The sequence below is a fragment of the Cloeon dipterum genome, chromosome 1, assembly GCF_949628265.1.
Source record: "Cloeon dipterum chromosome 1, ieCloDipt1.1, whole genome shotgun sequence".
NCBI lineage: Eukaryota > Metazoa > Arthropoda > Insecta > Ephemeroptera > Baetidae > Cloeon > Cloeon dipterum.
Genome location: NC_088786.1, coordinates 12,488,905 through 12,515,743, shown reverse-complemented (window position 1 = coordinate 12,515,743; position 26,839 = coordinate 12,488,905). Strand labels below are relative to the sequence as shown.

The 26,839-nt window shown below is 41.0% G+C and overlaps 3 protein-coding genes across 4 annotated transcripts in view; 2 read left to right on the top strand and 1 right to left on the bottom strand.

Moving 5' to 3' along the window:
- LOC135934443 (uncharacterized) overlaps positions 1-19,649 on the top strand; it is a 75,547-nt gene extending 55,898 nt beyond the window's left edge. Inside the window, exons 2-8 of the mRNA XM_065476187.1 lie at positions 2,371-2,908; positions 3,295-3,579; positions 3,957-4,228; positions 6,655-6,893; positions 13,505-13,596; positions 15,235-15,427; positions 16,401-19,649. Coding sequence (XP_065332259.1) covers positions 2,432-2,908; positions 3,295-3,579; positions 3,957-4,228; positions 6,655-6,893; positions 13,505-13,596; positions 15,235-15,427; positions 16,401-16,678 — 1,836 coding nt within the window. The 5' untranslated portion in view covers positions 2,371-2,431 and the 3' untranslated portion in view covers positions 16,679-19,649. The remainder of the gene's footprint in view (positions 1-2,370; positions 2,909-3,294; positions 3,580-3,956; positions 4,229-6,654; positions 6,894-13,504; positions 13,597-15,234; positions 15,428-16,400) is intronic.
- Positions 19,650-20,678: 1,029 nt separating this feature from the next.
- LOC135934447 (serine/threonine-protein phosphatase CPPED1-like) lies at positions 20,679-21,935 on the top strand. 2 transcript variants are annotated; one of them, XM_065476192.1, is made up of 5 exons: positions 20,679-20,836; positions 20,895-21,104; positions 21,160-21,298; positions 21,348-21,646; positions 21,699-21,935. In XM_065476192.1, exons 1-5 carry the CDS (start codon positions 20,695-20,697, stop codon positions 21,902-21,904), a joined length of 996 nt encoding a protein of 331 aa, XP_065332264.1. In that variant the 5' UTR covers positions 20,679-20,694; the 3' UTR covers positions 21,905-21,935. The 2 variants fall into 2 exon arrangements, with proteins under 2 accessions (XP_065332264.1, XP_065332262.1); XM_065476190.1 differs by having other exon boundaries at positions 20,708-20,836; positions 20,892-21,104.
- On the bottom strand, positions 21,914-26,356 carry LOC135934442 (transmembrane protein 62-like). Its single transcript, XM_065476186.1, has 13 exons — positions 26,158-26,356; positions 25,759-26,013; positions 25,594-25,705; positions 25,403-25,540; positions 24,717-25,164; positions 24,249-24,552; positions 24,074-24,196; positions 23,683-23,764; positions 23,490-23,618; positions 23,320-23,438; positions 23,023-23,078; positions 22,752-22,973; positions 21,914-22,690 (listed from the first exon to the last, which is right to left on the bottom strand). Exons 2-13 carry the CDS (start codon positions 25,981-25,983, stop codon positions 22,606-22,608), a joined length of 2,043 nt encoding a protein of 680 aa, XP_065332258.1. The 5' UTR covers positions 25,984-26,013; positions 26,158-26,356; the 3' UTR covers positions 21,914-22,605.
- Positions 26,357-26,839: the final 483 nt, after the last annotated feature.

Below are 26,839 nucleotides of genomic sequence, written 5' to 3'. Positions count from 1 at the left end.
TGATTGCAACACGCACACACATTCCCGAGCTGTTGAAAGAGAGCAGCCGTCAAGCGTCAAGAGGGCCGCTTGCTTTTTAATAAACTGATAAGACCGCTTAATCAACGTCGCTCAGGTAGCTTCCGAGACCCGCCCCCGTCGTGTGTCTATATAATTAATTAACACTCGAGAGGGAGGATGTGCCTCTACAGCGGAGAGAGGTGATGGACGGTGACGTGTGTGAGGGAGGTGCCGGTGACGTTTTTACAGGTGTTGCCAGCCGCGAGGTGACGTCAGTGCCGACTCAAAATAAATTCTAGTTGGCCGACCGGCTGGCTGGCTCGTTTGTGACGAATAAATCTCTCGCGGATGCACCTTTCCGATCGAGCGACTTGCCAACTCTTATGTAAAGAGCCGTCGTCGGCCGGCCCTTGTTGATGTTGTTGCTACTCAGCTAACTGCGAGCGGTGTATGTGTGCGCTACTGCGAGTTGCCAGACGTGCCAACGATGGAATATTTTTGCTCAACAAATCAGCTGTGGACTGGCTCGCCTGGCCACCCCCGCTGTTGCACAACTGTCTGGAAAATACTCTGAAATTTCAGCAAACGTTACTCTCTTCTATATCTTCAGAAACACGTTGAAAATGAAAGCTGTGACACGAGAAAAGTTACTAAAAGAACAGGATATGTAAATTCAAACAGTATTCTGACGAGAGCTCAGAATGAGGCTTCTGCCTAATTTGAAAATAAGTAGAGAAAAAGTTTTGAAAATTGGCTTCAGAGCTGGTCGTTTGGAGCTGCAAAACGTACAATACTGAATAAAACCTATGCCGTGGTATTAATAATCTACCTCAACTAGACATTTATTAAACGTACTATCACAATCAATATACTACAGTAGGTTATTCTCAGACAACGCAAAATCCAATACGAAAAATAGTAAAAATCTAGTAAGCTAGAGTGAATAACTTAAATTTATTAACACGGCATCGTGTGACAACTTTCTTAATTATCGCAAAGGAGCAAGCTGCTTTTCATTTATTTTGTTTTCATTATCCTTGTTATCTTTCAAATTCTCTTAATTTAATCTATACTTTTATTCAAAGTCATTTTAATATATACATAACATATAGCATGGGGAAGTTTGTGTGTGCGAGTTTGTAACAAAAAGGATGGGCTTTTCATGTGTGTATCATATACAAAACGTTCTGCGAGCGATTTAATTGCGAAGTGTGTCACATAACTGTTGACGCAACTGATGCGGTTTGCGACGTGCTGGGAGATGACCAACAGGCAAGCGTCAAATGAAAATTGTATGAGGGGAAGAATAAAGAGTGCGGTTGCATCACACGGGAATCCCTGTTCTCATAATTAATTCCACTCTGCGCCAACAGGGAAACCACGATGATAGGTGGCAGCGAGTAGTCGTCCGAGTATATTATTTGTGTGTGTGTGTGTGTGTGTGTGTACTCACGTTGCCAGTCGGACGGGGAACACCAGTGTTGACGTCATAGCGACTCTGAGAAGCGTCCCAGAGCTCACGCCAAGACTCGAGAGAATAATGTTCAAACACCTACCTACTCGTGGTGTCAGCCACGGGGAAAGAGCCGCGAATGTGACTAAAAACGAGAGCAAATTTTACACATGATGCCAAGTGCACTCTCAGAACAAAGGGAGTTCTTCTTTACACTGCATGAACAAGGAAATAGTACAATAAAATATATTAAAGTTTTATTTCAAGAAATTGCTATTATTTTTCTAGATATTTCTTCATGGCAAATAATGATCTTTACAAAAAAATCTCCTAGAAATAGATCAGCACGCTCGCTTTTCTCGATTCATCAGATTCCATTTAGAAATGTATCCACCGACCCCAGCTTAGCCTGCATTCAATCTAAACAATGAGTGCCTTGCCGCTGGAACCTTTTGTTCAATCGCGAGACCCTTTCACCCCCCGAAGCTCTTCAATTTCAATTTGACCGTGGTCGCTGATCTGTGACCGCGAGCTCTCTCCGAATGTTGGCCCCCGCCTTTTTATTAAAACGAACCGTTGGAAATCAATATTAATCTGGGCACTGTTGCGGAATTCCAGACTACTGTGCCACTTCACGTTTGCTTTCAATGGACTGGTCATGACTTGCTACCTTCACATTTCTTATTTTATTTGATACTCCGAATCATACGTTTCAACAATTAAAGCTCAGTTAGAATTTTACTAACCTGTTAAATTGCCCAGGAAAAATTATATTTGTGGAAATGCACTAAAAAGAAACAAAGTTTCTGAAAAATGTACATTTTTTTGTGAAAATGTGTCGTTTCAATCATTTTTGTTATACAATATATTTGTTTAATTACAAATTGAAAACTCTGAAAATAAATTCTTTGTTTCAGGCGGATCACTGCTGGCGCGGTGGGCAGTGCCGCGTGCAAGTTGGCCCAGGGGCGGCGGGCGATGGTGACACTGCAGCCCGCGGGGGCAGCCTCCACCGCCTCCGACCAGGACCCCCTGCTGGTGACGACGCCGCCGAGCGGATCGGCGCCTGACCCCGGCGGTGGCAGCAGTAGCGTCGAGGAAGGCCCCATTGGGGTCCTTAGGGGCGTCGATGCCGTGGTGTTGGTGGATTCAAGCGCGATCGGCGCCAACGGAGGCAGCATCTCGGCCAAGTGCAGACGCGGGCGGCTCAGTCTGCGGTGCCGCAGCCCCCGGGCGCCACCCCCGAAAACACCTCCGCGCCGGCCGTCGCCGCCGACGCTGCTCATCCGCAGCGCCACGGCCGACTGCATGGGCTCGCCGCCGGGCGTTGACACCGTGGTCACTATCACCGACACCGAACAGGTGCAGGTCGCCCTGGCCAGCCCTCAGCTGGTCGGACAGTTGAGGACCGCGCCCGACCTTCGCGTTGACTTCTTTGCCGAAGCAAAAAATCAGGTTTGTGTATGGCTATTTTTCCTAGCTCATATTTAATTAATAAACTCTGTCTTCAATTTTTTACTAGTCACATCTTATGAGAACAAAATCAATCTACTGTTAAAAAACAAGAGAGATGATAATTAATAAAATATTTTTGTTAGACACATTCAAAATTCATTATAATTATTAAAATAAAATTTCACTATGCCATAACCTTCCCATTACTTCCCTAATTCAATTATCCAGTAGTCATAAATCTCGTTTCTTTGCCCGCCCTGCTGATGAGTCAATTGAAGTGCCGCTTGCTTGTTCTCCGATTTCGCGGCGAGTGCTTCCTCGTTGGCACTCGCTCCTCAATTAAGTAACAGATCACACGGAAAATGACACAATATCCTCGTTAGCAGGGCGAGCAGAAGAGCACGAAGCAGAAGCTGAACCAGGAAAAGTCGTCCAATACGTCGGACACTGCGGCCGAAGGGGAAGTTTTCAGCGAAATCGCGTCCGGCGGCGCGAGTGGGGGTCCCGCGGCTTTATATATACCGGCGGGCTCACCATGCCGCTCACCAAGCAGCGTGGTAGTCACACCGGCCAGTGGGTCGTCTCTTGAACTTCCAAGCAACTCACCAACAGCAATCATGAAGCAGCCTCTGCAACAACTACCCGATGTCGCCAACCAACTCACCCTTCAGGCATGAACTACCTTTGCTAGCCCTTCACAGTGTGATTTTAGTGCAGTGAAAAAGTGAACACACAAAATCATATCTTTTTAAACTACTTTAAATTTATTTATTTTAATATTATTAACGTATCATCATTGAGCCAAAAAAAATTGATTTTTTTACGTGTTAATTTTATTTAAACTATCAGATATTCTCATTAACATGTAAAGATTGAAACAATTTCATTGATAATTGCATGAGAAAATAGTCTAATGTTTTCATTAATTTTGATATATTTGTTTTGAATTTATTCTGACCGATTTACATTTATCGTGCATTTATTCAGTGTGCAACCCCCACCGGTTGATCTATAACACGTGTTTTTACCACGCTATTTTCGCCTACAGGAACTGCACGACTTTGACATGCGTTACGGCAGTCCGCACCACAGCCGCTCACAATCGGTGAAAACAATGAAGCGGCCCAACTTCCTCAGCCTGCCCCAGCAAAGGTCGCGGGTGGCCTCTATGCCCAACACCGGCAACGAGGAAGAGTACTACAGGCTTAGGCAGTTCAGCATCACAGGAAAGGGTGTCGTCAACCGCGGCGACTCGCTCAAAAGCAGACGCTCCAAGAGCAACACCAGTGTCGCCTCCAGCAACTCCAGCCACACGCACAGGTCAGAGCGCCAAACTTTGCGGTTTTACCGGCGAAAGCGCCCTTCGCCTCATTATGTTCATATACTGACAGTTTAAAGCGCTGAAAAGGTCGAGCGTTGATGATGGGGCAGTGGGGCGAAATTCCTTTGTCAGTCAATACTCTGCTGGTCGCCACTTGTGCGAACCAAAACAATCCTAATAGAGCGCTGAGTGAAAAACTTTGCTTGACACCGAGTGCCGAACTCCCTGAAGTGATTTCATATTATTCTCTGGGTTTACCGGGCATCAAAGTTTGCAGCCACCGACCAAAGCTGCTTCTCCCTATCTCTATGCGAATCAATCAAAGTGGAGGCCAGAGTAAGTGGACTGTTTGCACTCTCTCTCTCTCTCTCTCGCGCGCGCGCGCTGAGAGTGAAAAAGTGCGGCAATTTCACACTCACACGATTTTATTGCCACTCATTCCAAACGGCGGATTTTTTCATTTCGGTCACGCGGCGCAATAAGGAGGGAACGCGGATGCATTTTCATCCCCCGCCAAACTCGGCTTGACCGAGAACCGACGCTCCGCACTATTAGTCTAATGTTGTATAAATCACTCAGAAATATTATTCTGTCACTTTTTATTAGGTCAAATTGTAATTTATTACACCACGCGCGCGCGTATGTGTGTGCGAACGCGCGGGAAATCAATGCCAGCCGCCACCAGAGTAATAATTTAATCTCTTTGCCAAATCTCGTGCCTCCTCGCGGCCGCCACAAACTCTCGAGCTTGTGTATTCAGATTAACTAAAATGCCTAGAGGCTGAATTCAATTAGTGGGGCTCTTCTTAAAAATTGTAATGTTGAATAAAACACAGCATTATTTACCAAGTTTCCGTTGTTTAGATGGAAACTGTGTCTATTAGCCAAATGGTATATCTATTTTTTTTTAATTTTCAAAGCCAAATGAAAGTTGTTACAACAAATACAAGAGACTTTTGAATTTTAATTATTTAAACTGAGCATCAACGTTTGCAATTCTATAAAAACAACGCGGATCTAGTTAATGCGGCTCATGGCCTCGCGTAAAAAGCTATGGGGGCTTCTGCAAATTAATACATTTATTCTGGCACACGAAAAAACGATTGCAGCAGCTTTTCCTCTCTGGCAACAAGCTGGAGTAATTCTACAATGGATTTTTTCCCCGAATGTTGAGTTAGCTTATCATCGTAAGCACACAAAAAACTTCCTGCTCGCATGGAATGCGAGGCGAATTTATTGCAAGCATTTTTTACAATAAGGTAAAAGTGGATGTGCAGCAGCGGCTTTCATATTAATAGAAAAAGGGGAGAGGAGGTTGAATGCGAATATGTGCTTTCGCGATATCTGCTTTTTCTCCCAGCTCCATTCTTCTCTTGCTCCGATGAAATACATTTTTACTGGAGAATGGATAATCCAATTAGCCCTGATTATCTAAGCTTCGTTGCAAAACCTAGTAAAAGTAGAAGCTTGTAGAACATTCTTAAATTTATTTCTCTCTGATAAAAATTTCTACCAGGTTCTCATTGTGAGAGTAATCCTCATGCGATCATAGAAAATCTAACACCTTTCATTCAGATTGCATTGAAAACCGCAGCGAAGTGGAAGGCTCATCTTTATTCGCACGCAAGATCGACCAGATTGTAGGGTGTTGATAAAATTGGACTCGCTCAAGGATAAGAGAGCCAAGTGACTCGAAAAATGGCACAGGAATGGCGCCTTGACTGCATAGCAGGCTGGAGAAGCGTGTGCATGACACTCACTTTCGGGTCCAAGTGACGTCAGGGGAAAGCGTTTCCTTGCCGTCAAAACAATAATTGAGTTGCTGCCGGTTAATCTTGATGCCACCGTTTAATGAGGAATTTCGTGCCATTAGGTGGCAGACCCATCAACGAGCAATAATTACCACCGCATTATATTCGCCGGTCGAGCACGTGGAAATCCTCAATGTGAGAAATTGATTGGCACAATCGTCACACGCTGCGGTTTACCCTCGTTCTTCAAACATTCGATTGAAACTCTAAATTGATTTTCACGCCCAAATATTCTTTGCTTTAGTCAACATTACAGATTTATTTTTAATGAATTTCCCGTCCCCAGAGGGGCACGTACGCTAGTGGCCTATTAAACAGAGATTTGGCAGAAATGCAGTACATGGATTAGACTAGCATATGGCCGTGTGTATTATTTGTCTCTGCAAAGTTTATCTGGGGCGGAGGGTAAGCCTGATGTGATTTATGCGAGCGGCACTGGATGCTGCCTCTGAATTGCGCACATAATTCTCTCTCCCTGGTGAGTTCTGCTGGGTTTCGTGGGCGGGAAAATGTCGCAGTGCCACAATTAGGCCACCGCATAATTGAAGCCTAGTTTGTCTTCCGTCTTCTGATTTTTCACAAAAGATTTATAAGTTTTTGTTCTTTGTCTGCAGCACGGAGCACATTGGCGCCGGTGTGCAGAACATGGTTTGCCTGGGCACAGGTAGTTATCCTGGCTCAGCACGCACCAGCGCCGAGGCGTCGCTCGCCAGCTCCAGGGAGTCGAGCACCAGTGGGGTAGGCAACCTGCCCTACAGAGTCATCATGCTTGGTGCGGCGGGCGTGGGAAAGTCTTCGCTCATCTCGCAGTTTATGACGTCGGAATACCTGCACGCCTACGATACATCACTTGGTGAGTAAATTTCAGTATTAACTCACGACACTTCCAGCAAATAAATTTGGCTCACGCTCATTGACCCAGTCTCTTGGTTAAGATTGCGAGTTCGAAATTTGCTAAATTGATCTGCCTCGGCTCGAGGGCCCAGGTGCACAGCTTTTTTCTCAGAATGTGAGAGAAGTTCAGTCTTTGATGGCAAAATGTGCACAATTAATTAAGCCACCTTTTCATACCTCTTTTGAAAAGACGACTCCAGTGCCGTTCGGATATTTCCACGACGCATATTTCTTCGTTTGTGCCTGCAAGCGAATAACAGGATCACTCGCTTGGCGAAGCATGTCAAATGTTTCCATTAAAATGTATATACGTGAACACACATGGAGGAGAGAACGCTTCATTATGAGAAACTGAGGGCGACTCATTCTGTGCGCAGGTGACACGTGTCCCTTGCTTTTGCTCCCCACGAGCTCGGAACAAACATTAACAGCGCACTAAACAAGTAATTTCGGCAACTGAAATTTAGCAACCCAGTCGAGAAACCGCGCGTGAGAATCAATTTGAATTTCGTAATGAGAGAAGAGCTGGAGGCTTTCAAGGGAGCGAGTTGAGCGCCAAACGGAAGGTGCATTTCGGAGTGACAAATGTTTTGACACTAGCCCTCGTCGGCATCATTTGCACGTCGGCTCTGTGTGTACTTACACCGGCCGGGATTTCTCTCTCAGTCAGGTTCCTCCTCTGCCCGCGTTATTAGTCATTGTCAGCGGCGTCAAATGCACTCTCGGTGCCGCGTGAGGGAGGGTGTGCGTGTTTGCACGCTCGAACGACCAAAACGCAACCATTGTCGCGCACTTGTCTCCTAAATAGCCTGCCAAAAATAGCGCTTTTCAAAGTCGGTCTGCTTTTAGATCAACTTGGCGTGCGATTTATTTATTCAGAGCGGCCGCTTCTGTTTTGGAATCGACTCCGGAGTTTACTTTCTTTCAAGAACGGCCGCAGCCTGTACAAACTTAGTGACGGTATTCACACTCGCATTGACCTTCGCGCTGGAGTTTCTTTTCCGTCTTTTTTGTTATTTCAGTGCGTCGACCTTTGCTGCTGTCGCAGCTCTTTTAGTGGCAGTCACTCGGCTGGCCTCGGAAAATGGCTGGGAATCAAAATTTGCATATTAAAATAATCAACGTCCATCAACGTGTCCGCTGAAAGCTCTTAACCCCTTAGCAAAACACTAGCACCCTGAATAATCAATCAGCCGTGGTTAAATTAAAAAAATGTTGTTCCCCATTTGTAAATTAAAGCTTTAAATCAGCAAAACGCAGTCGTAATTTTATTCCCTTTATTTTGAAATAAACAAATCGACCGTTTTTGCTGGTAGCAATGGTGATTTTAGAATTATTATGATTAACTGAATGGAACAAGGCAGTAATTTCTGAGCCTTTTACTGGCAGATGAAAAGAAAACTCGTCGTTTCGTTAGCTATGAAACACGAACAGAAAGAAAGATTGCCTTTCCTGCAATTTTAATCTTCTCATTATTAAAGGGTATTGTTGCGAACGTGAATTACGTTCTTGTTACCATCACCCTCGCAGCGTGAAAACACATTTTTAATTACATTCTCCAGGACCCCCACGGCACGCAACGTGAGTATTCGCAGCTATTTTCATGTCGGTGCAGAGAGGCAAAAACACGTGATTTAATGCGCTCTGCTGATTTTGACCTAGTTTGCACACTTAAAATGTACTTAAATTCACGGCGCATTTCCTCGTGAATGACTGCACGCACGAGAAGCATGCAGTAATTACACGCACTGAGCAATAAATGCAAGTGTCGAGCGCAGCTAGCAAAAAAATATTTAAGCGCTATAAAATGCGGTAATTTTTCATTGCTGGTTGACCTTTTGTAAAATAATTTTTGCTAAACAATTTTTGCACCACTAATTGCAAACTTAAGTGGTATGGAAACGATTTTTTTATTGCCAATACGATTGCAAAGAATGAACGGGTAGAACCTAACGAATCTAATCTGGAGCTGCGCCCCTCATCAGAAACGGCTTTCGTCACTCGTTCTTTCAGCCAGTCAAATTGCGTCATTTGAGAGCGTATTTTTACTAAGTGTGTCCCCAGCTCGAGAGGTGTGACATGATACGTGTTAGTAGGTCGCTCGGCCGCACCCATTTGAATGCATTTCCGTCACACTTGACATCTTCAATTTCTTTCCCCAGTGTGCATTTTGCATATATGCAAATGCACCAGACCTGCCTCCAACGTGAGCGCTAATTCAGTTGTCGCAGTGAGTGACAGCTTGCGGATTTATCCCGAGTTCATTACTCCAATTTTTTATTGCACACGGGGTTTTAAATTAATTAACGTTTTGCTCTATTTATTGTTTTTCATTGTGTAACACTTTGATTTTTATACAGCATTTTTTCTTGTAACTTCTAAAACAAGATGGCTCGAAATTTTTTTAACCGGCCCGCGTATAACCTGAATTCACATATTTTGGTATTTAATATAAAATTTTTCCTCTTCTCATTCCAATTGAACGTCCCTCTCAGACTGCAAATATGGATGTGAATAGTGACTGGGTCTACTGAGTATCGATCACTCTTTGTGACATAAAATCCCTGCTGTTCCGTTTGGTTGAAAGGAACAGTCATTTCAATCACAAATCGCCAGTTGGTCGAACGTGACATATGAAAACAGAACTGCCAGACTTTCGAGCCTCTCCTTCTGAGCAAAGACAGAACTGACAATTATCTTTGACGCTTTTCACCTCTTTCTCTTCGTGTTGCAGTCGACACGAAGGAAATAAAAGCTAAAAGGCGAAACTCTTTCAAAAGTTCAGCTTAATTGTTTCTTTTTTATTGCTGGTTCTACGAATGCCTATTTTGTCCTAGGGTGGTAAAAGATTTACTCTTTTTAGCGTTAGAAGCTCGACTTAAAGTGTTCAGCAACAAAAATATGATATGTCTCGTAAGTCGCACTTCAAACAGAAGCAGCTGCCATGACTCAGATTTTCTTATGGCGAATGTCAAAAGTTAATTCAAAATAAAACTAGTCACTTTGAACTTTCATGTTTACTTATGTTATAAGATTTTTTACTCAACTGTGAAAATTTTTGTATTGCTGCTGTGCGCATACATGTTTTAAAGAGATGGCTGAATTGCTTCGGCGCGTCCAGTCTCAAGTGCCTGGCTAGAACGCTCTTTGCTCGAGGCAGCTCTCAAATTATTGCGCGGACAAAAGAAAAAAGAACGTACATAATCCTCCACCAACGTTGAAGGCAACAGCAGTAGCTAGGAATTCGATCGGAAGCAGTGAGTTTTCGTCCTTTTAATGGGCCTCTCCAGCGAAGCCTTTGATCTTGCCCAGTGGCTTGTACAAGGACGTTTTGTTGTATTTTATGTGAGGCCTGGCAAGTTACTAGAGGCAAGGGTCCGTGAATTGTGTATTAATTTTCTCTGCAAGTCGAGCAGGCCATGCATATCTGTTAACATTTACTTTCCCTTGAGCTTCTCTTTATGGCATTCCGCGAATTTCTCGACGATCCGTGATAAAATTCTCCACTCGCAATCTATCAGATTCGCAAAAAACAATAACGTTCAATCTGACGGCCACAAAGCATCGACGGGGCGCCGACGCCGGCAAAAATCTTGCTGCCATTGATTAATAAAGTTTAATTGGAAAAGTTTCAATTTTGAATGAACCATTGCACGCACAGTCTCTGCTTGTTTTGAGCTCCGTTTTCAACTGCCGAAATGTAATGTTCTCTGGTAATTCCATCGGCTCCCAGTGGAGCGTGAAATATAATGCGTTTGCTTGCGGCCGGTCAATATTTTAAACGCCCGTCGAGAGCTAATGGAGCGGGCAAATCGTAAACAACAACAGCAGCAGCCAGCCAGCCAGCACTGCTGCAAATCAAACATTTCTCTGGTTGCTCGTTGGCCGGGGATCAATTGCCCCAAAATTGACAACGGTCGATTGATAATCCAGGAAAAGAGGGCTACTTCTGCGGATTTCTGTTCGATTAATTTAAATTTTATGTTTTGAGTAAAACTGAACATCGTCAAATAGAACAGATATTTTTAATATGTTTCTAGAGAAAAATGATTTAAGTTTGTCCGTCTAAACTCAAGACGACGCAAGTTTTAGAACGTGACGTGTCCTTTGCCATTATTATTCAAAGATAATAGGATTATTTTGAAAGCATCCGGCCTCGCTTGCTTTCGGTCTCCACAAAGCAGAGATCGCAATTTGGGCAAAAGCAGACGGCTGCATATTTTGGCGTGGCGTCGAGCAAAGGGGGCCTGCTTCGCTCGCACCAAACTTAATAACTTAATAAACTCAGTGTACCGTCGTTCGTACACACTCGCTTTACACACGCGAGATGAATAAAGAGCCAAGTTCTCAGTGCAAAATGCGAAGGCTTCAACCGGCGCTAATTTCGTAGCAAAACTTGGGTTAATTGAGATTTCAGGCGAAATCGTTTCCAATGAGTTACTCACCCTTTAAAATTTTTGATAAAATCAGAGGAACTTTGCTGCTAACAAGTTGTCAGAAACATTTCCTCTTTTGCTGCTCACTGCCATGGAAAATCTTTGGAAAAGGTTTTATAATTATAATTGAATATACTTTGCGAAAAAAATAAATATAAAATTTTGCACACTGAAGCATATTTTTGCGGTGGTGAAGAGCCGCAACACAGAACAAAACGAAACAAAAGAAGATGAATTGCACGATTATAAAACAACTGCTTTATGGCAGAATTGCGTGCATCAGGCGAATTTTTACTTTATTTTCTTTTACCCCGCGAGGATAACAAGAGAGCAGTTGTTGCTTTTACCTCATTTTCTCTACACACACGCAATCTCATCTTCTGTAGAAAAAATGGTCCTGTTTTGTTTTAGCAGATCCCAGTAGCGTCTGTGCCTAATAAAAAGGTTGATTGAGGTTCGGGGAATCTTTGTGAAGGGTCGCTAGTAAAGTCCCAAGGAACAGTGCTCTTTTCTGCGCCACAGAAAATGAAGAAAGCTCAAAGCGCAATATATTATGTATATATATCTTGCTCGTTTCCTACCAACAGAACATATTGTCTAAACAAACCTCGGAGAAAGCCAACGAAACACAGTGTAAATACAGGATGTTCCAACAATATTGGGATAATCCATTCGTTCGTCAAACATTGTCCTCCGACCGATTTAATTAGCCCAGAATATTAAAAGAACATTTTTGCTAGATCAGTTAGTTTTAATCAACAGAGTAAGTTCATTTTTGGGCTTTTGACGTTGATAAAAGACCTGTTTCAAGAGACCATGTTAAACCAACGCTGTTCTAAATTTCAGTCAGCTCAAACGAAAAACTAATTTTGCGAAGCAGGTCTGATTACGAGCTCTAGATGAAAAGTTTGGAGTCTCCTTTTGCCATTTTAGATGAGTTTCTTTTGCAAAGTCAAAACACCATCCGGTGTCGTGTCTGTCTTTTATTTGCCCTCGCTCTTTATTTTCTGCTGCCTCCGCGGCTGAAGTAGCTCAAGTTCGGTCCCTTCTCTCTTTTTGGAGTCTTTCGTTTAGAAGCAGTCAGTCTGCTCAGCCTACCAGCCAAACCCGAGAGCCAATATTTATTCGCTTGTTTTCGAGATCGATCAAATCCCGCGCTGCAACTGTGTGCATCTGACTCAAGGGCGGACACCTAAAATACACGTGGGCTTTATGCTTGTGTTGATGGCCCGTTCCGAAAAAAAAACGTTTGGGCTTTTTGATAGGTTGGCCCACAGCCGCATCAGTTGGCTTATACAAAACGCCCAAGGCCAAAATCTATTAGATGGTTGGAATTGACACAATTTCAAACCGTGCGACAAGGGCAATAAAAGTGAAAGGCAACGGATTTATTGAATCCACTTGCATCACAATGTTTACAATGAGCGATGCCATTTTCCTAATTTATAATTCTGGCACAGCACAAAGAGCTGTTCAAAATTGCTCCGACAGCAGAAAATCGATAAAATCGTCCTTAACTAGAATATCTAATTTAAAATTTATCAATTGAAAAATTCTTTGATTGTGCTGGGAATTTGAAATCACATTAACGTGATATGTTTTTCAATCTAGGAAACGCTTGAATAACGGATACAACGTAGAACACTGTATTTTTGTGAGCGTTAAATAAAATGCTTCCAGTTGCATTTATTGATCCGTTTTCGTGCCAAATATCAATTTTCCCACCTCTCAAAAATGAAACCAACCTCGAGTGGAAATTTGTTCTCAAGGATCAATTTTCCTGTCAAATATTGCATGAATCCGTCCAATGCAAATATTGTGAAATACATTTCCCAGAGGAAAGAGCGGTGCTAGACACGAGTCAAACAATATTCAGTATCAGACAAAGCCTTTTGACGCGTGCCGCCTTTGAAGTGCCTCCTCTTCCTGAGCCGGCCGCCGGCCAGCAAAGGAAACACACAAAACGCCCAGCGTTTGCAGAATTTCACGCAGGAAATCGGGCACGTGTCAGGCGTGCAATTTGCAACGGATTATCCGCTGCTGGGCGTTACCCAATCAACGCGGCCGGTAAATTGGATCCCGGCTCCCTGTTCTGAGACATTTTTTAAGAACTTTTCCATGCTTTTGTCAACAGATGATGAGTTTGGCGAGAAGGCTGTGTCCGTGCTGCTTGACGGCGAGGAGTCGGAGCTCAGTTTCATCGATCATCCTACATCAGAAATGTCGGTGAGTAAACGTACAAACAGTGGAAAGGTTTTCGGCTTCATCTGAAAGCAGCTTGACAGCCTCCAAAACATAAAAAAAATCGTCAAATTTTTAAGTTCGGGAAACAGACAAAAATTATATTAATTGATATATATCATAATTTTGTATTAAAATCAAAATCATAGCCACGTGAATCTGAAATTAAATAATAATAATTGGAAACGATGCACATTAAAAACGTCAAATGCCTTTTGCTGTGCGTGTTTGACAAAATCTTGTCGGCACACTATAATTTTCTCATCCGATTCTCCCGCTTTACATGTATACAAATATAGTTCATCTTAGGCTCATCTCCTCCCTATTAGATCGGGTTGCGTGACTTTTAGTTTCTTCTCCAGCTCGTGGGAGAGCGGATCGCTGACAACTCAATTAACTCTGTGCTATTGAATAAATTATAATTTAGCGGAATAGGATTTGTGGGTGGTGCTAGGACCGTTTCCAACATGAACTAGAAACGTGGACCGACATGGTATTATTTACGCCGCCCAAAGTTAATCTCACGCTGGAAAAATATATTATTGCATGAGTATGCAACCAGCTCGTCAGCTCTGCAGCACTGCATGCATAACTTTACTCATGCAAGGGCACGTGGCTTCGTCGTCTCCAGAGTAAACAGCCAATTTGGGTCGATTTTGTTCTTTTGTAAGAGATATGCACTGAATATTATTATAATATTGACCATGTTTATGCTCGAAATTAAAAGAAAAATTCTATAAATGTCCAGAAATCAAATGAAATGTTGTCATGGTAACGTTAATGGAATCTCCCGGTATATTTTCGGTCTCTGTGGTAAATTTTTTATTCCTTCTAAGCCGGGCGCAGACAAATTTACTTTAGTCTGGCTTAATACCGCTAATGCATGCACGTAGGACCAACAATGATCAAAGCGTACGCCTGCAGAAGCACCTTTAAAAGTACTACTTTGGTGTAGTGCAGGTTGTCATGGCAACAGATCAATAGGGCTCGTGTCAAGTATAGGTGGTGGGCCAAAGGTTGTCCATCACACATTTGCCCGATTCATGTTTATTTCTCACGCGGATTGCCTACGTTGTTTCAATTTGAATTTTGTCTGAGTTTGGGTTGCGGCACCATCAAAATCATTAATTCATTTCATTGATGCGAATTTTGCAAGAACATTAAATGTCCTTTGATTTCTATCAAATGGAAGGAACTCTATTCGTTTCATCAGAGTTTAATGTGCAGACTCAGGTTTATTCAAATTTATTTCCAAATTCATGGCATAAATTTTGTATTCCTCAACAAGCGGCAGATACACAATTTTTTCTGCCAACTCTGCATGTTTCCCCCTACTTGACACTGTACTCTTTGGAAACAGAGAAAACTCGCGGCAAAACACGATTGTCGAGGGGTGGAGCGCGGTATTTTGCTGACGAAAAGCTACTTTGTCTGCGAGAGGCTCTCGAAAAAATTCCATTCCGCTCTGCTTGTCGCACGACTTTTCACTTGGAGACGTTACAGCGGCAGATTTATTCATACGACAAACTCGTGGAAAAGATATTCGGCGCAATATTTCATCCCCCATCTCTGCCCTCTTATCTCACGTGAAATGAAATTCAAATTGCTCTCCGCTTGTTGCAGCCCGAAAACTGCATCACAACTTACGAGCCACACGCCTACGTCGTCGTTTATTCAGTAGCCGAACGAGAGTCCAAGCTAGCCGCTGAGGAGACACTCCAATTTCTGTGGAAGACTGCGTCCGTCGGCACCAAAGCCGTCATCCTGGTTGGAAACAAAACTGACCTCGTCCGAAGCAGAGTCGTGACAACAGAAGGTGAATATGATGTTCAATTAAAAAATAATAAGATATTCCAGGCAGAAAATAGTGCATATTCTTGGCTAAGGGTATTCATTTTTTAACAAGCTGATTGTTTAGAAAAAATATTTGAAGATTGAAAAATGGAGGATCTTTTTGCCTCTTGTATTATTTGTGACGTTAGTTCTTTAAATTACAAAAAAAAAAAGATTTGGTTTAAATTCCAATCTATTGGAGAAAGGGAAATGCTATAATTTTGGTATGAAAAGACTTAAATTAATATCCACGGAAGTGAGGAAACAAATGTCGGGCATTTTATATTGCGTCCCTTGGCTGGTGCCACGAGCGAAGTGAGAGGGCGAGGACTCGTGTCTTTGTTTGAGCGACAAACAGCCCGGGGAGGATACGAGAGACTTTTTTCGCATGCACTGCAACACCTGAATGGAAACGGAAAGCTCTACATTATTTGCGTTTGTTCTCATTTATTTATTTTGCACCAGGCAGTCAGTCGCCGCTCTGAAAAAAAATGGGGAGCGCGTTTGCGCGTGCTGCCTCAATTTTATTGTTTTCTCTTTCCCTCTCCCCAGAATTTCAATGGCTGGCAAAACGCTTTTAGTGCCAGCTAACAACATCGATATGAAAAAAATTGATAACTCATACACCAATGAGAATATTGCATTTTAGTCGCTGTCCTGAAATCAGGGGGGAAATGATTTGCATACGTAACTTTCAGTTATTGCACTTGAATGCGAAATTGGAGGAAACATGGACAAGCATCCTCGATAGCAAATTTTTAAAAATAAAATGTAGACCCTTTAAGTTTAAACAAGCTTCAAGTTTAAATAGCTTATATTAAGCCAAACCTGACCAACCGGATTTTTACTTTTCACATTTGATCAGGAAAGGCTGACTCGATGAGATTGTTATTTCTATTTTGCCTCTCAAATTTTTGGACTATCGTATTCTGACATTTTGCTCGTTCTGTTGACAGAGGGCAAAACCCTGGCGACCTCGTACGACTGCAAGTTCATCGAGACGTCAGTAGCGATCAACCACAACGTCGACGAATTGCTGGTGGGCACCCTGACGCAGATCCGGCTGAAATTGCAGGACCCTGAGCGCTCGCAAAACCTGATGCGGAAGCGATCGTCGCGGCGAAAGTACCGCGGCGCGCGCACCACCGCCAGCCTCAAGGTCAAAGGTCTTCTGGGCAAGGTGTGGTGCAGGGACAGCAAGTCTAAGAGCTGCGAGAACTTGCACGTGCTGTAACCAACCCGATTTGCTCCTCAATTCGGGCCGATGATCTCGCACTTTCCAAGAGAAAAAAAGCTTTAATCGAATACTGTATATTCATCACGGAACCTGATTGTTCCCTCGCCGCAACCATTATCCAAAACCTTGTTACTGTGTTGATTGACACGAAATATTTTGTATCTTTTGGACAGATTCGGCCACAAATTTTGTGTATATCGATTAGCAATTGGGAAAAACAAACAAACGCAACATCATTTAGCGATGAGGAAAAAAGACTGTTCATTAGCAAAATTGAGAGTAACTTTTGATTAGCTTTTGTATCCGCTGTATAGGCCATGGATTAACATGTATTTGTAGTCGTATATATTTACCGATTAAGGATCAAGTTTTCAGAAAGCTCCCCAGCAAATAGTTTTAAGTTATTTGTATGTACACACCACAACTAATGTGATAAGGAATGACGAAATGAATTTAATTTGTGCTACTATGTCTTTTGTAAGAAATGCGCACTAACACACAAGATCAGTTTGCCATCGCTAACCACGCGCGATTTTATATTTTATTATTTCTATTTTGAGTCAAATAAAAACAGTTGAATCTTGATTATTTCGTTGAAACTGTAAGTGATTCCCCACATAGAAGGACTTAATCTAGAAACATGAGCTTGTATAGAGTCGCGAGTGAAGCAGCGTGTTGAATATCATAAGCCATATTAAAGCCAATTTTGGAATTATCACAAGGATACAATTTTACAAGCACAAGAGCGACTGCCAAAGAAAAAGCTTCGCGCGCAATACATACATAATCCGACACTTTCAACCTCTGTTTCCAAAAGGTCCCGCCTCGAAATTAATATTAAATAAAATTTCAGCGCAGGGGGAACCCATTGAGAACTTTGGGAAGTGTCAATTTTGCATTTAATACAGATATACAAAGTCAAGGAAGGTCCAAATACTGTAGAGGAAATAGCGAAATTTGCCGTTGTGTTGCCTTGCACAACACCATACACACAACAGATTGAAATTGACGCGTTTTGAGACGCGCAAACACCATCATTTTTGGGTGATTTTTGACTGATGTTATAATCACTGATCAATCGGTAAAATATAAAGAGAAGAGAACCATATAAGTAGACAAGATATCGAAAATTTAGGGTGAACCCAATTTCAAAGCAAGGAAATGCTTATACTGTTAGAAAAGGTCTGGCTTCCCAATTAAAATCTGCTTTTTACTTGTAAAAATATCACATTTTGGTGCCAACTCTTAATGAATTCTTCCGGCAGGAAAATCATCTAAATTTGTTAAATCTGCCACAAAACTTCATTTTTTTGCATTTTTGTACCCTAGCTCGAGCTTTTATCTGTAAGGTATTATCCAAGGTCCAAAACGATTCGCAGTTAACGATGAGGAAGAAACACCTAAACTCTATTTATCTGATAAAATTTTCCATTGCTTATCTCGTCTGTATTTAAAGCATCGCCGCCACGAAATTTTCACATGCATTCCTAAAAATAAATAATATTTCAGTGTTCTCTCGTCCCAAACTCTAAATTAACCACTAACCTGAGTGTGTATCAAAGTTGATTTTAAATTCAATCGGAAAAATTTCTCACTTTTCAAACTCGAAATTTATGTACATATAGTTATAAATAGACTCATTCAAAATATCTGGCTGCCCTGACCACATCAGCGGAATTGTTTTCAAGACCCACACGGCGTCAAATAGCCACAATTTAGGCAGCACGCAGAATTTCATGCGTTTCAAAGCAATGTTACCACTCGCAAAAAGTCGAGTGGTTGGTCAAAATACGATGTAAAAACTGCTGTTGAATTTACACTGTTGAATGTTTTTCGAATTTTGAATGTCACATCATAGCGCCCATGATTGTCGTTTCAACACGATTAATATCAAAGCAGTTTCGTTGTAAAGAACACACGCGCGCATCTCTATTTGATGTTGGATGTTGCAGATCGTTTGTTAAATATATGACAAAGTAATGTTTTATGGTTGAGTTTATCATTCGCAAACCGAGCATCACGAATCAAAATACGAGATAAAAAAGTGGTTATGCAATACTAACGATGTACATACATGATTTGTGTTGAGTGTAACAACCACCTCCTAAACTCAGTCGGTGTGTATATAACCTGGAATAAAAGCAGGACTTTCCCCGGCAATGTTTATCATTTGTACATACGCAGAATTCATCATAGGATTGTGGAAACTTTTGACGTCGGGACCCATTTTCCAGATAAATTAAGAATTTTACGTGTAGTTTTTTCCGATTGGCAATATTTTAAGGCTTTGTAACATACACTTTACGCGGTGCTCACCTTTGGTGCGAACCCCCAACAAAAGCACCGGAAACTATCTGTGGACATAAATAATTCCGGTTCCGTAACCAGCAAGACAGTTTCATTTTTGATGTTTAACACAACCTTTGAAGCGTTCGGGCATTTCGGGTAAATTGTTTTCGAAAAAGCCGCGTGCAATGACAACGGTTTTAGTGTATGTATCAGTAGGATTCTGTATCAGTAAGAGTAAACTTTTAGTGCGCGATCAACTCTCCTACGCACGTGCCCATCATAAGGTGAAAAATATTTGCGCCCATTTGGATAAAATTTCAGACTTTTTTACAGTATGCCCCGGCAGGAGAAAAATAATATATCAAATTATAATTGGGAAGGAGAGTGCTAGAAGGAAACAAATTAGATATATAATGACATGCTGTGTAAAAATATACTATATTATAAGCAAGCTGTATGTTCGCGTTTATAAATAATTGATCACTAAACCATAATCGACGTATTGCTCACTGCAATGAATTCTATACCAAAACTATGGTAAACACACACAAACAAACACAGAAACCACACCACCAGCAACACGCAAACAAAACTCATCCCCTATGTATGTGAATGTGTATCACCTAATAATGAGATGTATCATGATGGCAATGTGATTAAAACATTATTTTACTAACGATTTTTTATCTTTTATTTAAATTTGGAACCTGAAAAGTTAATATGTGTAGCAGCAAAGACAGAAAAAAGATATAAATGCAAAACAGGCACTTAATTGGCGTTACTCCTCAGAAAGTCCAGCAACATTCCATTATTTGATTAGTGCCTCCTGCACTGCTGGGCACAGACAGACAATAAGACTTATATAATGTCGGTCTGACAAAAAATAGAGCTGGAGGACTCACACATCTCGGTAGGATGTGGCATTATATAATACATTGATTCTTTCCTATCAGACCGAGAAGTGTAAAGTGAGAGGGAAGTCCACACTTAATATAATATAAAAGTGATGTGTCTTTTTAACCGAATAAACACATCTCTTGTTGATAATTTTATTGACAGGCTTTAGTGAGAAACGGTGAAAAGATAGCTAACTCGAGCCCATTGTGAAAGGAGAGGCTCTCATTTTCAGCAGGAAGCCTGGTATAATACCAGCCATCAGAAGATGAGCAGGCTGGGAATCCGCCTTGGCCAGGAATAATGTTTGTGTTAATTCTACACTGGCGGTCCTCTGGAGCCGAAAGGGACCCACAAGGAATTTCGCAACTTCTATCATATATACCGAGGAAGGTTCGCGCTAAGGCGATGAGTCTCGCGTTGCAGGTAAGACCTGATCTCGACCTGGCGATGAACGAAGGATAGATGCAATAATAATGAAAAATGGGGTAAAATGCCCTCCCTGAAATGTTCAAATATCCATGGACCATTTATTATCCAAAATTAGCTTGAGCGTATAAACAATTTCAATTTTGCAAGACTCGAAAAAATAAGTTAACTGGCTGTGCACTCTCACTCTACAGCTCTTGTTTAAATTGACAAGGAATATAGATACATAAAACAAATAATATTACACCTAACTCCAATTAATTGTTCCCGCCTCACAATCAGAGCGACTCGTCAAGATATAAGCTTCAGTGTTGCCAGATTGGTTAAAAAAGTGAATATTTTTTCTAGTGTGCCGGTTTGCAAAATTGCAAAGCGTTATATATTTATGTATTAGATTGTTCATGTTCCACAATCCACAGTCGTCAGTCGTTAGCACCAGGTTAGCACCCAGCAGAACTATAATAAAACTAAAGCAACATAATTCTAACAAAATGGAATGGCAGAACAAAAACCAAAACCGAACGCACAGTGGCTTCAATGGAGGTTTGTAATAATGTGAACTCGAAATATCTTGTAATTCATATTATTGAAATCCAAGCAGAGAACGAAATGAAGTGGAACGGGCCATTCTTTTTCATTCAAGCGGCTGATTGTCAACTTGGTCTTATACAACGTTACATTGAAAAGAACCCAGAGCCTGGGTGGCAAAAGGAAATCGCTCTTACCAAAACAGCTGTCGAGAAAATCAACAGTCTTCAGCAAAAACCAAGGTTTTTTGTCATTTGTGGCGACTTGTGTGATGCATTTCCGAGTGAGTAAACTATAGTTTTGGAAAAACCCTCTTCGTTAAATTACTCTTTTTAAAGGTGAAGAACCTGCGTTGAGAGCGGAACAGGAGCGAGATTTGAAGCGAATACTGAGCAATCTTGACCCTTTGATACCCCTGGTGTGCGTGTGCGGAAATCATGATGTGGGGAACCAACCGAGCAGCGCTGACTTGCTAGCGTAAAACTACTCATTTGTTGCTGGCCTGCAAATTAAAATTTCCAATCAGATATCAATCATCATTTGGCGATGACTATTTTTCATTCTGGTGTGGCGGCGTTTTCCATATCGTGGTAAACTCTCAATTCTGGCATGATCGCAGTCTGGTCAAAGAAGAAGCAGAAAAACAAGACCATTGGCTTGAAGAGCAGCTGAATACATTGAAAAATTCAGGAGCAAAGTTTGGCATTATATTCCAGCACATCCCGTGGTTTTTGAATGAATATGACGAAGCTAACACTGCAGATGCTTACTTTTCTTTGCGGCCAGAAATTCGGCAAAAGTGGCTGCCCAAATTCAAAGAAGCAGGTTAAGCTAGATTTTATGATGTTTGGTTGCAAGCTGACGAGTTCATTTTCAGGAGTTAAAGTCGTGTTTTGTGGACACTACCATCGAAATGCTGGAGGATTTTTTGAAGAACTGGAGATGGTAACTACAAGCGCGATTGGTGGACAACTTGGATCCGACAAGTCCGGGATGAGAATTGTTAAGGTTTTTGCAGATCACGTGAAACACGAGTATTTTCCTTTCACACAATTTCCTGAAAACGTTTTACTTAATATGTGAAATACCAAGTTTATCAGTGCAATTGAGATAATAGCGTTTTATTGCTTTTTTACAACAAAATGATCCTATTATTGAACCAAGCTTGAATATTATTGAATTGCTCTAAGAAGGAATAGATCGTCACTATATACATACTATTCAACAACAATGACTATATTATTTGGCTTGACGCTAAACTGCACCAAGGATGGTAGACGCAGGATATGATAATTGACTTGGATCTTAGTTACTCTGCTATTGTTAACAAACGGCGAGTAACCAGGATCAAAGTCGACTGCCATATCCTGTGTCTACCATCCTTAAACTGCACTACTAACACAATTATAGCCCTGAGGCAGGGCAGGCTCAATTTTGATTATTGGTGGAGAGTTCGAGAGAGAGTTCTTCAGAAGAAAGGAGAAAGAGTGCTCTTTAGAATAAATTCTCAACACTTGCATAATCACAGATTGAAATGTACAGTAGGCTAATATTTGGTATGCGCTTGTATAGTGCTTATTTAAAATACAATATATAAATCCTCTGGCTAAGTTAACCCTCAGTCGATCAATGGAATTTGTTTCCTGCCAAAAGAACACTAAACTATTCACACTTTTGTCCTGCACGCAGTAGAATGGTTAAAACTAATTAAACAGACATCGCCAGCAATATCTCTGTAAAATTATCACAAAAATAAAAAGGAAACCTTATTGAGGATGTTGGTATTAAGTAGCGGTCATCTCCTCTTCAACCTTGGCTAATGAGCATCGAACGCCAGCAGATTTGCTGATCCACACCAGATTGGCCTCCCTGTTTTGACAATTTAATCAATTTTAGTCCTTCACCAACTATGCTATCATTATTGATGTACCTGAAGCTGTTCTCCTGCAAGGATACTGCTTGAAACCAGAGAAAAATTCCCAGTGCAATCGACCACGTGCGCAGGGGTCCTAACACAAATGCTAATGTGCCATACGCGAGCCAGAAAAAGTAGGCATACGCCATCTGAATCGCTACGATCAGGATGAAAGGGGAATGGCGGTATAGGTACCCCAGCATTGAACAGTTGTCAAACACATACAAGGTCTGAAATCTGAATATATGGGTTAATAATCAAGCCAACAGGCAATAACCAAATTTACCGTTTATCCACTGTGTGAGCGAGAAACAAGGTGAGCGGAAACTGGTAGGTGAAGAGCTGTGAATTTTAATTAATATCAGTTCAAATATTAATCTTTTTCATGGTTTAAATTATTTAATTTTTAAAGTTTATACATCAGATAACAATATTTCTTATTTAAAAATCGACAAAAACAAGAATGGTTTACAAAGAGATTGAGCAAAGCTTTGAAATTATTAAAAATTGCATTCTTACTCTCTGCTATATATATATTATTTTGAGATATAATTAAAATCTAAATGATCATAAATGAGCTTACCTGGATGAATCCATAGGCGTAGGTCATTGATCCAGGCAAATAGGAGCCATTAATTATTGTTCCCCAGGCAAAAATAATGCCTGTGTGATTCTCTATCACCTCACCAATAGACCAAGGGCCTAGAATATGGTATTTAGAGTGAAGTTTTACTGAGAGTTCAAAATATATACCTATTGTCAGGTAGAGAACATACAACGTTAGAGGAAAGAAAATTCTGTCCACTGTTGACAAAATCCAGATTTTTCGGAGCCAATTTTGGAAGAATTGGATTCGCAAACGAGGTCTTCGTATTTTCTTATCTGGAGGAAAATATATTGTGTTTGCATTTAGTGTTTCAGATGCAGGAGTGCATAAGTCACTTACTTTTTACAAGTTTATGTAGAAATCTTGTAATGCACAGAGGTACAATGCAAACAATCAGCATTACTCCAAACATGCACTGAAACTGTACATTTAAAAATTCAAAAAGTGTTATATTGATAAAGAATCATTAGTATTTCTTTAGATGTAACGTATTTATCTATTTGAGCCCACTATGTTTTGTTTTGGGGACATTAAATATCATGCTCAAATTTGGAATGAATGGTCAGTTTTAGGAATTGTTTTTTTAAAATTGTTTATCCCTCATGGCTATTGTTAGCTCCAATCCCTGATGTTTTAATGTAAATGCTAATAGCCAAGTTTATCTACGTTACTCAGTTTAAGCATCCCATGACAAGCCTTCAAATCAACAAAATGTTTCCATTTTACTTACAACCATGCTGGCATTGACCATCAGAGCAATTCGAGGGAGAATACTGAAGGACATGCGAGTGCCATCAAGGGAGAATGGTTGAGTCAGGCTTTTGACGCGGCCTAGTTCGTCTTCAACTTCAACCTGGGATTAAGCAAACTTAAGATCCACCTTTAAATTTGGAGCTCAGAGATACCGTCAAGTGGTGCATTCCTTTCTTGTATCTAGTTGCGTTCCACTTTAAAATGTACAAGGCATCTTTTACATTTTGGCAGGAACCCCACTCACCATTGTTGATTCGGACTTTAACATGAGTGATTGACGCGGTTGAAAAAGCAAGCACTCTGATGTGGCTTGAGTTAAGCATGCTGGCCGTGGACTCTTTACCAGGAATCATAAAGAGTGCGTGTTTAGGATTGGTTGGCAGCATCACCGGCCACTCATTGTGTGGGATGTCAATAAAGGAGAAGAGGCCGTGGTCAAATGCAAGCAACCGGTAACTGTAATATTTTGTATAATTAACTATAGGAAGAATGAAGGATCAAAAATGTTTAGATAGACATAAATACTTCATAATTATAAGAAGAGGTTGTAAGGGGAAAATGCCTTGCAACACCAATTCCATATTTACATGAATGAAATTAAAAATTGAGAGACAACTTACACTCTATTATCCTTCCAGTCTCCAAGTTCCAGCTCCAAATTTCCACTCTGCTGCAGCGTGTACATGTTTGGCACAATGCCTCCCAGTTGATGCAGATGCCCGCAGAGGTAGACGTATCCAGATTTTCCGATTAATGGCCTAAGCCCTGGTGAGGGTGAGAGGATGCAAGAGGTGGGGTAGTGCCCAAACCAAATTGAGTAGTTGCTCTCCATTCTTGTCCTCCTTTCAAACTCGCGCAGCTGCTCATACTCTTTCAATCCAATAACACCAACAAAGTTGAAAGGTCTCTTTGGCCCTGGGTCCAAGCAAGCATCGACAGCAACAAAGGAATAAGTCTCAGAAGCGTGCTTGACTTGAACCATGTAGGACCGGAGGTGCTTTTGGCCCTGCACCGAAAAGTTGCGGTAGAAGTTCTCTGAACTGTAGAGCCCAGGCACGTTAAAGTTATCTGCAAAGTATTGCATTATCATACTCTCTACTCTGTAGACTAAGTTATTCTTTAATAAAGTCAAGTGCTTAAAAGTTTCAGTTCATATTGTTTGGGAATTATGTAGGCAGAAACAAAAATAATCAATTTGATCTAAGCAAAAGAATACAAAACATGCACTGTGAGATAAACCCTTAAACGTACATTTAATAGAATCTCAAGAAATAATAGAGAACAAGACAATGTTTAGACTATTTACCATGGTTCCCTCTAACGTCAAGCCACAACGTCTTCTGCTGCACCTTCGATTCTTCCAAGATGGACTTGTAGCTTTGCCATTCCTCAATATACTGTCTGGAGCCCATGTTATCAGCTGTTTTAGCATCAGTTAGGTCACCTGAAGAAGAATATTTTCATTTGAATACAAATAAAAGGTATTTAAATGGTTACCCGAAGCTAACACAACAGTGGGTTTGATGGCATCAATAGTTTTGCTGCAGAAGTCCTTCAAGTCAGTAACCCGTGACATATCATGAAAAACACTGATGTGTATGTCAGATATCTAATTGAGGTAAATTTACTTAGTGAAACATAAAAGCCTTTCATACAAATTACTTGAAGAAACCAAATAAGGTTGTCGGCAACGTCTCCAGGTATTCTGCTTTTTGGCAGGGGTTCCTCTTGGTTTTTCAGCCCTCTTGATGAATGTTTTGTTTGTTCAGCGTCATCCAAAGAAGAATCAGATACATCCACGTTAATCACATTTGAGATTTTGCTGATGATTATTGAGCAAATTATGCAAACTAAAATTAGAAGCAGCGCTGAAAGTGACAGCCGCATTTTTCTAGGGATTCAAGTTTCGTTCATCTCCTGTAAACAATGCGTTCAAAACAAAATATACATTGATACATAATTTATGAAATTTCATCGTCATATTTGTGCATCATAGATTATGTGTATGAACTGCACTGAAATTTTTAAAGCACGTAAATACATTATACATAAACAACTAACCTGATAAAATTGTCTATGCGTTGATATCCATTTTTAAGATTCAAATATACAATACTAGTGACGTGAGTTTCGTAAAGTTAAGGTTTGTTTGTTAATGTTAAATGTTCGAACCAGAATCCAACAGTAGAGACCGATCAACTGCGGAGATTCGAGCAGCGACGCCCAACAAATCAGCAAAATTGCTGCTAGCCGCTTGCTTTGTACCCCGTGTTGCTGTACCCATCGATCAGCTGTTTGCTGAACTATCTTGGTATTTTAAGGAGTTAAATAACTTTATATTGAGGATTGAAAAACTAAAGTCTTTTGGAAATGGAAATTTTTCATTTAGTTCTGGTTTAAGAGAGTATAAACTTGATCTGAATATTTTGGTTATGAAATAATATTTTTTACAAAAGATAATGTAGAAAATTAAGCATAAACTGGGATCAATGTAACTCCTTTACTCACACCCTTTTTTAAATTGCGTTTTTTCTTGTTATGTGCTGTTGACAATTCAGACTTGCGATTTTTGCATGGTGGTGCCATCAGCACTTGCAGACAGCAAAATGCGTAACTTGCTGGTCTAAAGTCTAAACTGCAAAACTTGCAGATATAACATGAGTCAAAGCCCAGAGCATTCAAGAGTCAAGTCTAAAGCTGAAGTTGACACCAGTTGCCTGACTCCAATGCAATGGGCGACAGT